Consider the following 14,121-nt stretch of genomic DNA (forward strand, 5'->3'; position numbering starts at 1 on the left):
AGCAGTTACTCTTCCTGGGGTCCAGCAAAATGAAGGAAGTTTATACAATTTTAAAACATTACAATACATTCACAGATTTCACAACACACTGTGTGCCCTCAGGCCCCTACTCCACCACATAACTACAGTACTAAATCCGTGTGTGTGTGTGTGTGTGTGTGTGTGTGTGTGTGTGTGTGTGTATGCATGTGTCTGTGCCAATGTTTGTTGTTTCACAGTCTCCGCTGTTCCATAAGGTGTTTTTTTTCATCTGTTTTTTAAATCTAATTTTACTGATTGCGTCAGTTACTTGATGTGGAATAGAGTTCTATGTAGTACTGTGTGCCTCCCATAGTCTGTTCTGGACTTGGGGACTGTGAAGAGACCTCTTGTGGCATGTCTTGTGGGGTATGCATGGGTGTCTGAGCTGTGTGCCAGTAGTTTAGACAGACAGCTCGGTGCATTCAACATGTCAATACCTCTCATAAATAAAAGTAGTGATGAAGTCAATCTCTCCTCCACTTTCAGCCAGGAGAGATTGACATGCATATGATTAATATCAGCTCTCTGTGTACAGCCAAGGGCCAGCCGTGCTGCCCTGTTCTGAGTCAATTGCAATTTTCCTAAGTTATTTTTTGTGGCACCTGACCACACGACTGAACAGTAGTCAAGGTGTGACAAAACTAGGGCCTGTAGGATCTGCCTTGTTGATAGTGTTGTTAAGGAGGCAGAGCATTGCTTTATTATAGACAGACTTCTCCCCATCTTAGCTACTACTGCATCAATATGTTTTGACAGTTTACAGTCTAGTGTTACTCCAAGCAGTTTAGTCATCTCAACTTGCTCAATTTCCACATTATTTATTACAATATTTAGTTGAGGTTTAGTGTTTTGTTCCAATACAATGGTTTTAGTTTTAGAAATATTTAGGGCTAACTTATTCCTTGCCACCCACTCTGAAACTAACTGCTGCTCTTTGTTGAGTGTTGCAGTCATTTCAGTCACTGTAGTAGCTGACGTGTATAGTGTTGAGTCATCCGCATACATGGAAACTCTGGCTTTACTCAAAGTCAGTGGCATGTCATTAGTAAAAATTGAAAAAAGCAAGGTGCCTAAAAAGCTACCCTGGGGAATTCCGGATTCTAACTGGATTATATTTGATAGGCTTCCATTAAAGAACACCCTCTGTGTTCTGTTAAACAAGTAACTCTTTATTTATCCACATTATAGCAGGGGGTGTAAAGCCATAACACATATGTTTTTCAAGCAGCTGACAATGATCAATAGTGTCAAAAGCTGCACTGAAATCTAACAAGACAGCACCCACAATCATTTTATCATCAATTTCTCTTAGCCAATCATCAGTCATATGTGTAAGTGCTGTGCGTGTTGAGTGTCCTTCCCTATAAGCATGCTGAAATTCTGTTATCAATTTGTTTACTGTAAAATAGCATTGTATCTGGTCAAACACATTTTTTTTCTCCCAGAAGTTTACTAAGGGTTGGTAACAGGCTGATTGGTTGGCTATTTGAGCCAGTAAAGGGGGCTTTACTATTCTTGGGTAGCAGAATGACTTTAGCTTCCCTCCAGGCCTGAGGGCACACGCTCTCTATTAAACTTAAATTGAAGATGTGGCAAATAGGAGTAGCAATATCGTCTGCTATAATCCTCAGTAATTTTCCATCTAGATTGTCAGCCCTGGTGGCTTGTCATTGTTGATAGACAACAATAATTTTTTCACCTCTTCCACACTGACTTTACGGAATTCAAAAGTACAATTCTTGTCTTTCATAATTTGGTCCGATATACTTGGATGTGTAGTGTCAGCGTTTGTTGCTGGCATGTCATCCCTAAGTTTGCTTATCTTGCCAATGAAAAAGTCATTCAAGTAGTTGTCAATATCAGTGGGCTTTGTGATGAATGAGCCATCTGATTCAATAAATGAAGGAGCCGAGTTGGCTTTTTTTCCCAAAATTTCATTTCAGGTGCCCCAAAGCTTTTAACTATTGTTCTTTACATAATTTATCTTTGTTTCATAGTGTAGTTAATTTTTATTTTTATTTAGTCACATGATTTCTTATTTTGCAGTACGTTTGCCAAACGGCTGGTAGACTTAATTGCCATACCTTTTGCCTCATCCCTCTCAAGCATACCATTTTTCAATTCCTCATCAATCCAAGGGGATTCAACAGATTTTTTCTTAATGGGTGAGTGCTTATTAGTAACTGGAATAAGTAGTTTCATAAATGCATCAAGTGCAGAGTCTGGTTGCTCCTCATTACACACCACAGACCAGCAAATATTCTGGTCTTATTTTCAATGACAGCCTAGGAACAGTGGGTTGACTGCCTTGTTCAGGAGTATAGCAACATATTTTTACCTTGTCAACTGGGGGATTTGATCTTGCAACCTTCCGTTTACTAGTCCAACACTCTAACCACTAGGCTACTTGCATCCTATGGATTTGGATATTGCTTTAAAGCAAATATCTGCAGCGTTAGTAAACTGTGATCAATACATGTTGATGATGTAATTCCTGTGCTGTTTGTACCTACCCTGGTAGGTTGACTGACAACCTGATCCAGGTTGCAGGCACTGGTTACAGTTTGAATTTTTTTCCTGAGTGGGCATGTGTGTGTAGCTAAAGCACACAGCCCTGGTTCACCCAGAAGTCTGATAGGGAGCTTATGGATGTCATATCCATATAAATATAGTATTACACATTTATACAACGGGTGGTTTGGAATTCCCATTTTTAGAGCCTCACCTGCCCATGATATGAGACAACATACATGTACACAGGGCCACGTTCATATAAAGTGGCATCGTTTACGTCATTACCTAGCAACCTACTACTTTTAAAACTATGTCTTAGCACCTGTAAGTCATCATGGATGATTTTAAAGTTACTTTTGATTTGTTTTATCCACTAACGTTTGAAGAATTGTGCCAACAAGAAGAGGAGGACGATATGAAAGAAATGAAGCAAGAAGAAATGCAAGTGTACCAGCAAACTGAGCCTAGCGTTAACGTTAGACATGCAGAAATCAGTAGCGCTGCTATAGACATAGAAAAGCAATGAAGTGCTTTCTGGAATGGCTGTCAGAAAAGGGGATAAACATCGATCTGGCAACTGTTTCAAAACAGGAGATGGGTAATATTCTCCGGAGTTTCTACACCGCTAAAGTAAGAAGACCGATATGGAATCAACAGCGTCGCTGGACTGCGGGTTAGGCCTAAACCGCGACTTAAATGAGGCTCCATTGAGACGATCTTGGTGTCAGAGATACTGAGTTCCTAAACGCAAACAATGTCTTTGCTGGTGTCATAAAAACAGCTGAGAAGGGAGCGCAGGGACAGAACCAGACACCACCCAGCTACAGTGGCTTGTGAAAGTATTCACCCCCTTGGCATTTTTCCTATTTTGTTGCCTTACAAACTGGAATTAAAATAGATTTTTGGGGGGGGGGAGTTGTATCATTTGATTTACACAACATGCCACCCACTTTGAAGATGCAAAATATTTTTTAATGTGAAACAAACAAGAAATAAGACAAAAAACAGAAAACTTGCGCATGAATAAATATTCCCCCCCCCCCCCCTCCCCTCCAAAGTCAATACCTTGTCGAGCCACCTTTTGCAGCACAGTGGAGATACTCCAATCTCCACTGTGGAGCTTTGCAGCTCCTTCAGGGTTATCTTTAGTCTCTTTGTTGCCTCTCTGATAAATGCTCTCCTTGCCTGGTCCATGAGTTTTGGTAGCAGGTTTGGCAGGTTTGTTTTGGTGCCATATTCTTTCCATTTTTTAATAATGGATTTAATGGTGCTCCATGGGGATGTTCAAAGTTTCTGATATTTTTTTATAACCCAACCTTGATCTGTACTTCTCCACAACTTTGTCCCTGACCTGCTTGGCGAGCTCCTTGGTCTTCATGGTCCCGCTGCTTGGTGGTGCCCCTTGCTTAGTGGTGCTGCAGACTCTGAGGCCTTTCAGAACAGGTATATATATACTGAGATCATGTGACCGATCATGTGACACTTAGATTGCACACAGGTGGACATTATTTAACTAATTATGTGACTTCGGAAGGTAATTGGTTGCACCAGATCTTATTTAGGGGCTTCATAGCAAAGGGGGTGAATACATATGCACACACCAGTTTTCCATTTTTAAATAAAAATAAAACATTTGAAACAAGTTGTTTTTTCCATTTCACTTCACCATTTTGGACTATTTTGTGTATGTCCATTACATGAAATCCAAATAAAAATACATTTAAATTACAGGTTGTAATGCAACAAAATAGGAAAAACGCCAAGGATGATGAATACTTTTGCAAGGCACTGTATAACACAGCAGGACCTAAAAATCCTCTGTGAGTCGGAAGCCTTGAGCCCTGCCACACGTACGATTACTGAATAAGGTGTCGTTTCATTTGTAGTTGCACTTTGGCCGAAGAGGAAACGAAGGAAATCGCAAACTGAAGCCAGACTAATTCGCAATAATACAAATATGGATCGAGATACGCAACACTGAGTTTCAATGAAGAAACCAAGAACCACAAAAATCAAATGGAAAGAGACGGCTGCATGTATGCGGCTGCATGTATGAAAACCTAGGGAACGAGCTCTGCACGATGGGATCGCTAGAAAAATATATCTCTAAATTACATGAAAATGCCCCACCCTTTTAGCTATACCCCAGACGAAAGTTCTCCGATGATGACAACCTGTGATATATCATGGAGCCAATGGGACACCCTTTCATCAATGCTACCCCATCTGTGCAAGGTATAAGCATTTTTCAAATAGCTAGGCTGCTATGCAGTATATGAATAGAATAAAAATATATTGTCATTCAGGGTTGGATAGGTTACTTTCTAAAAGTACTCAGTAATGTCATCTGATTACATTCAGTTACATTTAGATTACTTTCCCTTTGAGAGGCATTAGAAGATGACAAAAATGTATGTTACCAATTGAATGACATCTATTGCAGGAGAAATCAATGTTAAAGTTTACATAGCTGGCCATATATGGATGTACATTCTTACTTTATGGGTTGGTTATGTAAGCTTCTTCTAACCCATCGCTTTTTACTATATATAATAATACGATAAAATTATATCTTTACATTAATATATATAATTTATAAGTTAAAAAATGGATGTAGCAACTACAGATTGCCCCTTTAAGTTTATCCAAAATGTGTGAGTTTGAGCATGTGTCCATGCTTGGTCGCAAATGGGTCTTCCATATTGACAATGACCCCAAGCATACTTCCAAAGTTGTGACAAAATGGCTTAAGGACAACAAAGTTGTCCACTATTGGAGTGGCCATCACAAAGCCCTGACCTCAACCCTATAGAAAATTTGTCAGCAGAACTGAAAAAGCGTGTGCGAGCAAGGAGGCCTACAAACCTGACTCAGTTACACCAGCTCTGTCAGGAGGAATTGGCCAACATTCACCCAACTTATTGTGGAAAGCTTGTGGAAGGCTACCTGAAACGTTTGACCCAAGTTAAACAATTTAAAGGCAATGCTACCAAATACTAATTGAGCGTATGTAAACTTCTGACCCACTGGGAATGTGACGAAATAAATAAAAGGTGTTAGACCGCTACTGGTGTTAGACCTGGTGTTAGACCGCTACTTCACTAATTGGACATTTGCAATTCAATGTGTATCACAAATAAATAGCTGTCGATGCTGTGACCATCTGAAAAAAATTGTCATTGTGGTTTTTATTCTGATCCGCTGTATCAATGTCTTTGCTACAATGTTTCGGCACTGTTTTCAGAACCATGGACAGTGCCCCTACACAATGTTTCGATCTGACATAAAATGTTCCTATGAATAGACCAGACGTGCGCTATTCTCAGAACCATGGACAGCGTCCCTAGAAACCAAGGTTCTGGAACTATCAACCAGGGCTTGGGTAGTTTTGCTTTACATGGCAGTCAATACAAAAATAACTAACGACCAGAGAATGCCTAAAATGTCACTTGACAACCAGTGTTGGTGAATGTTGCATCATGTTTTGTTTATAAATTGATCGTTTGGGAAATAATCTTTATTTTTTATTTGTTTTACTTCTTCGGGATCAGTGTCCCTTCCACGGGACGGTTGAGCTAACGTAGGCTAATGTGATAAGCATGAGGTTCTAAGTAACAAGAACATTTCCAGGACATAAACATATCTGATATTATCAGAAAGCTTAAATTCTTGTTAATCTAACTTCACTGTCCAATTTACAGTAGCTATTACAGTGAAAGAATACCATGCTATTGTTTGAGGAGAGTGCACAATTTTGAACATGAAAAGTTATTAATAAATAAATGAGGCATATTTGGGCAGTCTTGATACAACATTTTGAACAGAAATACAATGGTTCATTGGATCAGTCTAAGACTTTGCACATACACTGATGCCATCCAGTGGCCAAAATCTAAATTTCACCTCGACTGGAATAATACAATAAGGCCTTTCTCTTGCATTTCAAAGATGATGGTACAAAAAAATACAAAAGAACGGTTGTTTTTTTCTTTGTATTATACCAGATCTATTGTGTTATATTCTACTACATTCCTTTCACATTTCCACAAAGTTCAAAGTGTTTCCTTTCAAATGGTACCAAGAATATGCATATCCTTGCTTCAGGGCCTGAGCTACAGGCAGTTAGACTTGGGTATGTCATTTTAGGCGAAAATTTTACAAAAGGGGCTAATCCTTAAGAGATAACTAACTCGTGGCTTCGCCTCGTAGCTATGACCACATCACAGCCATGATAAAATGTCATAACACATGGCCTCTCATGTATTATTGCTTAATTTGACTAATGTTTGATGAATCTGACAGTGATTTCTCCATAAGATACACAGTATAATAGTGATTCTTTAAACAATAGTGTGTGTGCTGGAATGTGGGAATGCATGCAAGTGTGTTTATTGTACAGTTGCAACCTCTGCTGGCCACAGAACACACACACAACCAGTCCTATCCGAGAAGCAGAGCAGCATAGCACAAACAGATCCTGGACGAGGCTATGCTTGGACATTCCAAGCTAACAATTACTTTTCTCAAACTAGAAATTCTAAGGCCTATAATTGTGATTCTAAGGCCTATAATTGTGCACCACAGTGAACAGCTTACCTAAAACCACCCAAATTCTTCCTCATGATAGTATTACCAATAAACCAATCATTAACCTATGCCATGGTTGATAGCTTTATGTTTTTGCTTCCCCCACAGATCTCCCACCTCGGATGCTGACTAAGGATTACCAGCGATATTCAGTAGTGCAAGGGAGGGATATCATCATGGACTGCAAAGTATTCAGCTCCCCTCCATCCACTGTTTCCTGGTGAGTTGAGCCACCAGCCTATTTCTCCTGCTGTTGTTGGTGAACACCTGTAGTGACTGGTATGGAAAGCACTGCAAAAGGTTATCTTCAATAATTAATGTATTTGCCATTACATTTTGACAATCACTTTTTGGTGTGCTGTTCATTTGATTCACTATGAACAAGGATTCAGCACGCATCCAGTTTTGAAGTCAAATTTGTGAGTGAGCGATCTGTTTTTTATTATTGTTTTTTATTGTTTATTATTTTGGTGGTGAACAATGCCCGAATCATCCTTAATTCTCTCTCTCCTGCTGTTTTATGTATCATACATCACCCTATTCTTCATTTGTCCTCCATCTGGGCAGTTCTGTGACACTTTTCCTCTGTTCATCTCCTTATATTCTGATTATCTCTTTCACTAATATCACCCCTAATCCTTCTCTTTTGGTGGGTTTAGATAGGGAACACTCTCTTAGACCCATTGACATTGACCCATTCAAATTTCATATAGGACTCATGAGTTCCGCTAGTTTCATTCGCCAACACCTTAACAAAATGAGGAAGAGTGCAAACCAACCCTACTGGAAGTTCCACACACAATTCCACTTGCAATTCTAACATGACATGTTAAATGACTAGATAAACTGTTTTCCAAATTTGTAATGTATTTAGGAACTAAAATTGCACGTCAATCAGGCTTTTCAGGTGTCTTTGAAAGCAAAGATGTATTAGAATTCAATTTGTGTAACAATAAAATGTGTTTTTGTGTAATTATTGTATATCCAATGCAGTTTTAACATGTACATGTCCGGTAGGGAAACAGCTTATCAAATGGCAACTCTGAAATGCTTGTCTTCTAGGAACAAGGATGACACTACGGAATCTGTTGAGGGGGAACGATTCTCAGTTTTTAAGAATGGATCGCTGCAGATCAACCAGGCAGGGAAAGAAGACAGTGGGGAATATGTATGTTTTGCCACCAATTCAGAGGGAAAATCAGCCATCACAGCCTTGTTGGACGTCAAAGGTATTTCAGCACCTTAGACAGCATTGAATGGCTTATCATTAGCTTTTTTCATTTGCACTTTGAAGGAAATTGGGTTTAGGACAAATAATAAGGATGTTGGCTTTCAGCCATATTGCTTTTATCTATCTAGTCCTTTCAGATAAGTGTTGACAGGAAAGGTAGCAGGGAAAATATGGCATTCATTATCATCCAGACATAGTTCAATTCAGCCAACCTTGCTATGCCGATTACTTGCAAACTGCCCAGGGAAACTCCAAGAAAAAACAATGGTTATCCCATTGTATCCTCTCTCTCATTTCTCTTGTGTGTAAAATGTTTGTAACTCTCTCTCACCTGACTTACATAGCTAGCTTGAGACTTCAAATATGGCCCGCAAAACTTTCAAATGTAACTGAACATCAGAAGAGTATAAGATCTTGTTTAATTCACCCGGTAAATGTATTTGTATGTTTTAGATTCCACCCAAATTGTGGAGCCGCCGCAGGACCTGCACATATTAAGTGGCACCACAGCCCAGCTTACATGCCAAGCAGAGTATGATATATCTCTTAGGAACGAGTTTCAAATAGTCTGGAGCAAGGATGGGGAAGAGATACCCCCATTCACAGAACAGTCCAGGTAAGATACCCTAATGGGATTGTTACCCCATTTTGTATACAAGTATTCATCACTATACTATTACAAGAATGTAGGAAGTTGGATCACCTCACAAAGATTACAGAAATATTCATAGAAACCACCTATTAAGATTGACAGCTTTACCACTGATACAAGTGAATGTATTATGAGTCTCTCTTTATAAATGTGCTTTTATTATTAGATATTTTCTGGATGATGGAATGCTACAAATTATCAATGTAAACCAAAGCGACAAGGGAACATACACATGTACCGCCAGAACCAATCTAGACCAGGACACCGCCTCTGCACTTGTTACTGTACTGGGTAAGCAGCATCACCGTCAGTTTCAGTAATGCCATTGTACTACATCTGTAGTGCTGAAGTGCACAATTCAGGCCCTGGAGGTCCGCAGTCCAGACGGTTTTGATTTATCTTTGGTACCTACGGTGCTTAATAGGGATCTTACTGATTGGCTGAAGAGTGTACCTATCTGGGTTGTGTTAATTAGGCACCAAACGGAAGAAAATAGACTGAAAGAGGGAAGGACTACCTGGACGAAAATGTATAATTTTAGTTTTCCTTTGCAAAATATTTGTTTTTTTTCCCATTGCATGCCCCAATGAACATGTCCCAGGTGTCACAGGTAGAAGTCAGTCCCTAGTTACTATAAAAGGCGGTCAAAGATGAAATGTAGCAGGAATGCGGTCCTCAAATGACTGGAACTGTGCACCCCACCATCATAATGTGATTGCAATGTTGCTGTTATGTTGTTTCAGATGTCCCTGATGCGCCAGAGGATGTGGAGCTGTCTGAACATAAGAGCTGGAGTGTCCGGTTGGCCTGGGTACCCGGTGATGACCACAACAGCTCTGCCACTGGTAGGCCTGGCTACCACAGTCAGCTGTCTTCACCCTCAACCTTTTGCTATAGGAAGGAGGGATGTCCTCAAATGTACACCGTACCTGTGGGACTAGAAAGAGAAGATCAAATGTGGTCCCAGTTCAGCAAACTACAAACATATACTGAACAAAAATATAAACGCAACATGCAACAATTTCAAAGATTTTACTGAATTACAGTTCATATAAGGAAATCAGTCAATTGAAATAAAGAAATTAGGCCCTAATCTATGGATTTCACATACAGATATACATATGTTGGTCACAGATAAAAAACAAAAAAAAGTTTGGCCAATACCAGTTAGTATCTGGTGTGACCAGCATTTGCCTCATGCAGCGCGGCACATCTCTTTCACATAGAGTTGATCAGGCTGTTGATTGTGACCTAGGGAATTTTGTCCCACTCCTCTTCAATTGCTGTGCGAAGTTGCTGGATATTGGCGGGAACTGGAACACGCTGTTGGGCACATCAACCCAGAGCATCCCAAACATGCTCAATGGGTGACATGTCTGAGTATGCAGGCCATGGAAAAACTGGGAAATGTTCAGCTTCCAGGAATTGTGTACAGATTCTTGCGACATGGGGCTGTACATTATCATGCTGAAACATGTGGTGATGGCGACGGATGAATGGCACTACAATGGGCCTCAGGATCTCATCGTTGTCCGTAGCTTGTGCCTGCCCATACCATAACCCCACCGTAACCATGGGGTACTCTCTTCATCAGCAAATCGCTTGCCAACACGACACCATACATGTGGTCGGCGGTTGTGAGGCCGGTTGGATGTACTGCCAAATTCTCTAAAACAACATTGGAGGCGGTTTATAGTAGAGAAATTAGCATTCATTTCTCTGGCAACAGCTCTGGTGGATATTCCTGAAGTCAGCATGCCAATTGCACGCTCCCTCAGGTTTAACATCTGTGGCATTGTGTTGTGTGACAAAACTGCACATTTTAGAGTGGCCTTTTATTGTCCCCAGCACAAGGTGCACCTGTCTAATAATTATGCTGTTTAATCAGCTCCTTGATATGCCATACTGGTCAGGTGGATGGATTATATTGGCAAACGAGAAATGCTCACTAACAGGGATGTAAACAAATTTTGTGCAAAACATTTGAGAGTAATTCGCCTTTTGTGCGTATGTAAAATGTCTGGGATCTTTTATGTCAGTTAATGAAACATGGGACCAACACTTTACATGTTGCGTTTATATTTTTGTTCAGTGTACTAAAAACATTCTGATTGTCATGTAACACTTGGGGGTGTTATTCCTCAATATATTATAACCCCTTTCCTGAAACTGTAAAAAGAGATTTCTATAATGTGAAATATATGCACAGACAAGGTACACTATTGTGAAGTTGAAACGTCTAGGAGCAACAACGGCTCAGCCGCGAAGTGGTAGGCCACACAAGCTCACAGAATGGGACCGCCGAGTGCTGAAGCGCGTAGCATGCAAAAATCGCCTGTCCTCAGTTGCAACGCTCACTACCAAGTTCCAAACTGCCTCTGGAATCAACATCAGCACAATACCTGTTCGTTGGGAGCTTCATGAAATGGGTTTCCATGGCCGAGCAGCCGCACACAAGTGTAAGATCAACATGTGCAATGCCAAGCGTCAGCTGGAGTGTTTTAAAGCCGCCATTTTACTCTGCAACAGTGGAAACGCGTTCTCTAGAGTGATGAATCACACGTTCACCATCTGGCAGTCTGACGGACAAATCTGGGTTTTGTGGATGCCAGGAGAACGCTACCTGCCCGAATGCATAGTGCCAAATGTAAAGTTTGGTGTTGGAGGTCTGTGGCTGTTTTTCATTGTTTAGTCTCCCTAGTTCCAGTGAAGGGAAATCTTAACGCTAAAGCATACAATGACATTCTAGACGATTCTGTGCTTCCAGATTTGTGGCAACAGTTTGGGGAAGTCCCTTTCCTGTTTCAGCATGAAAATGCCCCCGTGCACAAAGCGAGGTCCATACAGAAATGGTTTGTCGAGATCTGTGTGGAAGAACTTGACTGGCCTGTACAGAGCCCTGACCTCAACCCCATCGAACACCTTTGGGATGAATTGGAATGCCGACTGCGAGCCAGGCCTAATCGCCCAACACCAGTGCCCGACCTGCTCTTGTGGATGAATGGAAGCAAGTCCCCACAGCAATGTTCCAACATCTAGTGGAAATCCTTCCCAGAAGAGGCTGTTATAGCAGCAAAAGGGGAACCAACTCCATATTAATACCCATGATTTTGGAATGATATGTTCGACGAGCATACTTTTGGTCACGTAGTGTATTTTGATATTTCCTAATGTAGACATACAATGTAGTACTTTTTCAGTACACAGTATATTTATTTCTGAATGGCTGATTTATGATTTTGTATACTGTACGAGCACAGAGTTCATAGTGGAGTACGAGGAGAGTCAGTGGGATCCTGGGACCTGGCGAGAACTCCAGCGAGTCCCTGGCAACCAGGTCACAGCGGTGTTGACATTACACGGCCACCTGAACTACCAGTTTAGAGTGTATGCAGTTAATGCCATTGGGAAAGGGCCCCCAAGCAACCCCACAGACCGATACAAAACCCCTCCTGCAGGTTTGACTTTCTCTGTAACCTGTTATAATCATATTATTATACGTTTATAACGGTGTACTTTATATATAGGTTAAGAGGATTTCAAAGTTTTCAATGAATTGGCAATTGTCATGTGAAGAGTTATTTTTGGCCATATGCGCCCTAAAGGAATTGTCTTAACTCAAAGCAAAATATATAATAATGCATATGTCCTCACAGCTCCTGATAAAAACCCAGAAAACATCAAAATTCAGGGTCATCTGCCCCATCAAATGGATATCAGTTGGGAGGTGAGAGAGACTCATAACTGCATCTATAGCTACCCTTAAAGCCAGCAATTGTATGCTGTATGTCTTAGAAACAGGTAGAGTATGTTGTAGATACCTTATGTGTTTAATGATGTACTTTCTGTTGTGTTGTCCTCTGTCACAGCCACTATTGCCTGTGGAGCACAATGGTCCAGGCCTGGAGTACAAGTTGAGCTACAGGAAACTGGGCGTAGAAGATATCTGGAAAGAGCATCTTGTCAAAAGACACGCCTTTATCGTCAAGAACACCCCCACATTTGTCCCCTACGAGATCAAGATCCAGAGTCGCAACAGTCACGGCTGGGGCCCAGAACCCAAAGTAGTGACAGGGTACTCCGGGGAAGACTGTGAGTAACAGACCACCAAAGTGTTTCCTTTAATCCAATGAACTACATACATATGGCCTCTTTTTGGCAATGTCCCAATTATTGTCCCAAAGTGTGCACGTTCACTTCCCTTATATACAGTTGTAGTCGGAAATGTACATACACTTAGGTTGGGGTCATTAAAACAAGTTTTTCAACCACTCCACAAATTTCTTGTTAACAAACTATAGTTTTGGCAAGTCGGTTAGGACATCTACTTTGTGCATGACACAAGTAATTTTTACAACAATTGTTAACAGACAGATTATTTCACTTATAACTCACTGTATCACAATTGCAGTGGGTCAGAAGTTTACATACACTATGTTGACTGTGCCTTTAAACAGCTTGGAAAATTCCAGAAATGATGTCATGGCTTTAGAAGCTTCTGATAGGCAAATTGACATCATTTGAGTCAATTGGAGGTGTACCTGTGGATGTATTTCAAGGCCTACCTTCAAACTCAGTGCCTCTTTGCTTGACATCATGGGAAAATCAAAAGAAATCAGCCAAGACCTCAGAAAAACAATTGTAGACCTCCACAAGTCTGGTTCATCCTTGGAAGCAATTTCCAAACGCCTGAAGGTACCAAGTTCATCTGTACAAACAATAGTACACAAGTATAAACAGCATTGGACCACGCAACTGTCATACCGCTCAGGAAGGAGACTCGTTCTGTCTCCTAGAGATGAACGTACTTTGGTGTGAAAAGTGCAAATCAATCCCAGAACAACAGCAAAGGACCTTGTGAAGATGCTGGAGGAAACAGGTACAAAAGTGTCTATATCCTAAGTAAAATTATATCGACATAACCTGAAAGGCCGCTCAGCAAGGAAGAAGCCACTGCTCCAAAACCGCCATAAAAAAAGCCAAACTACACTATGCAACTGCACATGGGGACAAAGATCGTACTTTTTGGAGAAATGTCCTCTGGTCTGATGAAACAAAAATATAATTGTTTAGCCATAATGACCACTGTTATGTTTGGAGGAAAAAGGGTGAGGCT

The 14,121-nt window shown here is 40.7% G+C and overlaps 1 protein-coding gene across 4 annotated transcripts in view; it reads left to right on the forward strand.

The window, feature by feature from the left end:
* chl1a (cell adhesion molecule L1-like a) overlaps positions 1–14,121 on the forward strand; it is a 118,945-nt gene that overhangs the window by 68,121 nt on the left and 36,703 nt on the right. For all 4 annotated transcript variants that reach the window (XM_029719448.1, XM_029719447.1, XM_029719450.1 and 1 more), the window contains exons 11-18: positions 7,231–7,342; positions 8,185–8,351; positions 8,807–8,969; positions 9,172–9,296; positions 9,749–9,850; positions 12,266–12,463; positions 12,662–12,732; positions 12,875–13,097. In XM_029719448.1, coding sequence (XP_029575308.1) covers positions 7,231–7,342; positions 8,185–8,351; positions 8,807–8,969; positions 9,172–9,296; positions 9,749–9,850; positions 12,266–12,463; positions 12,662–12,732; positions 12,875–13,097 — 1,161 coding nt within the window. The remainder of the gene's footprint in view (positions 1–7,230; positions 7,343–8,184; positions 8,352–8,806; positions 8,970–9,171; positions 9,297–9,748; positions 9,851–12,265; positions 12,464–12,661; positions 12,733–12,874; positions 13,098–14,121) is intronic.

This window comes from Salmo trutta, chromosome 28 (genome assembly GCF_901001165.1).
Source record: "Salmo trutta chromosome 28, fSalTru1.1, whole genome shotgun sequence".
In the NCBI taxonomy this organism is placed as follows: Eukaryota; Metazoa; Chordata; class Actinopteri; order Salmoniformes; family Salmonidae; genus Salmo; species Salmo trutta.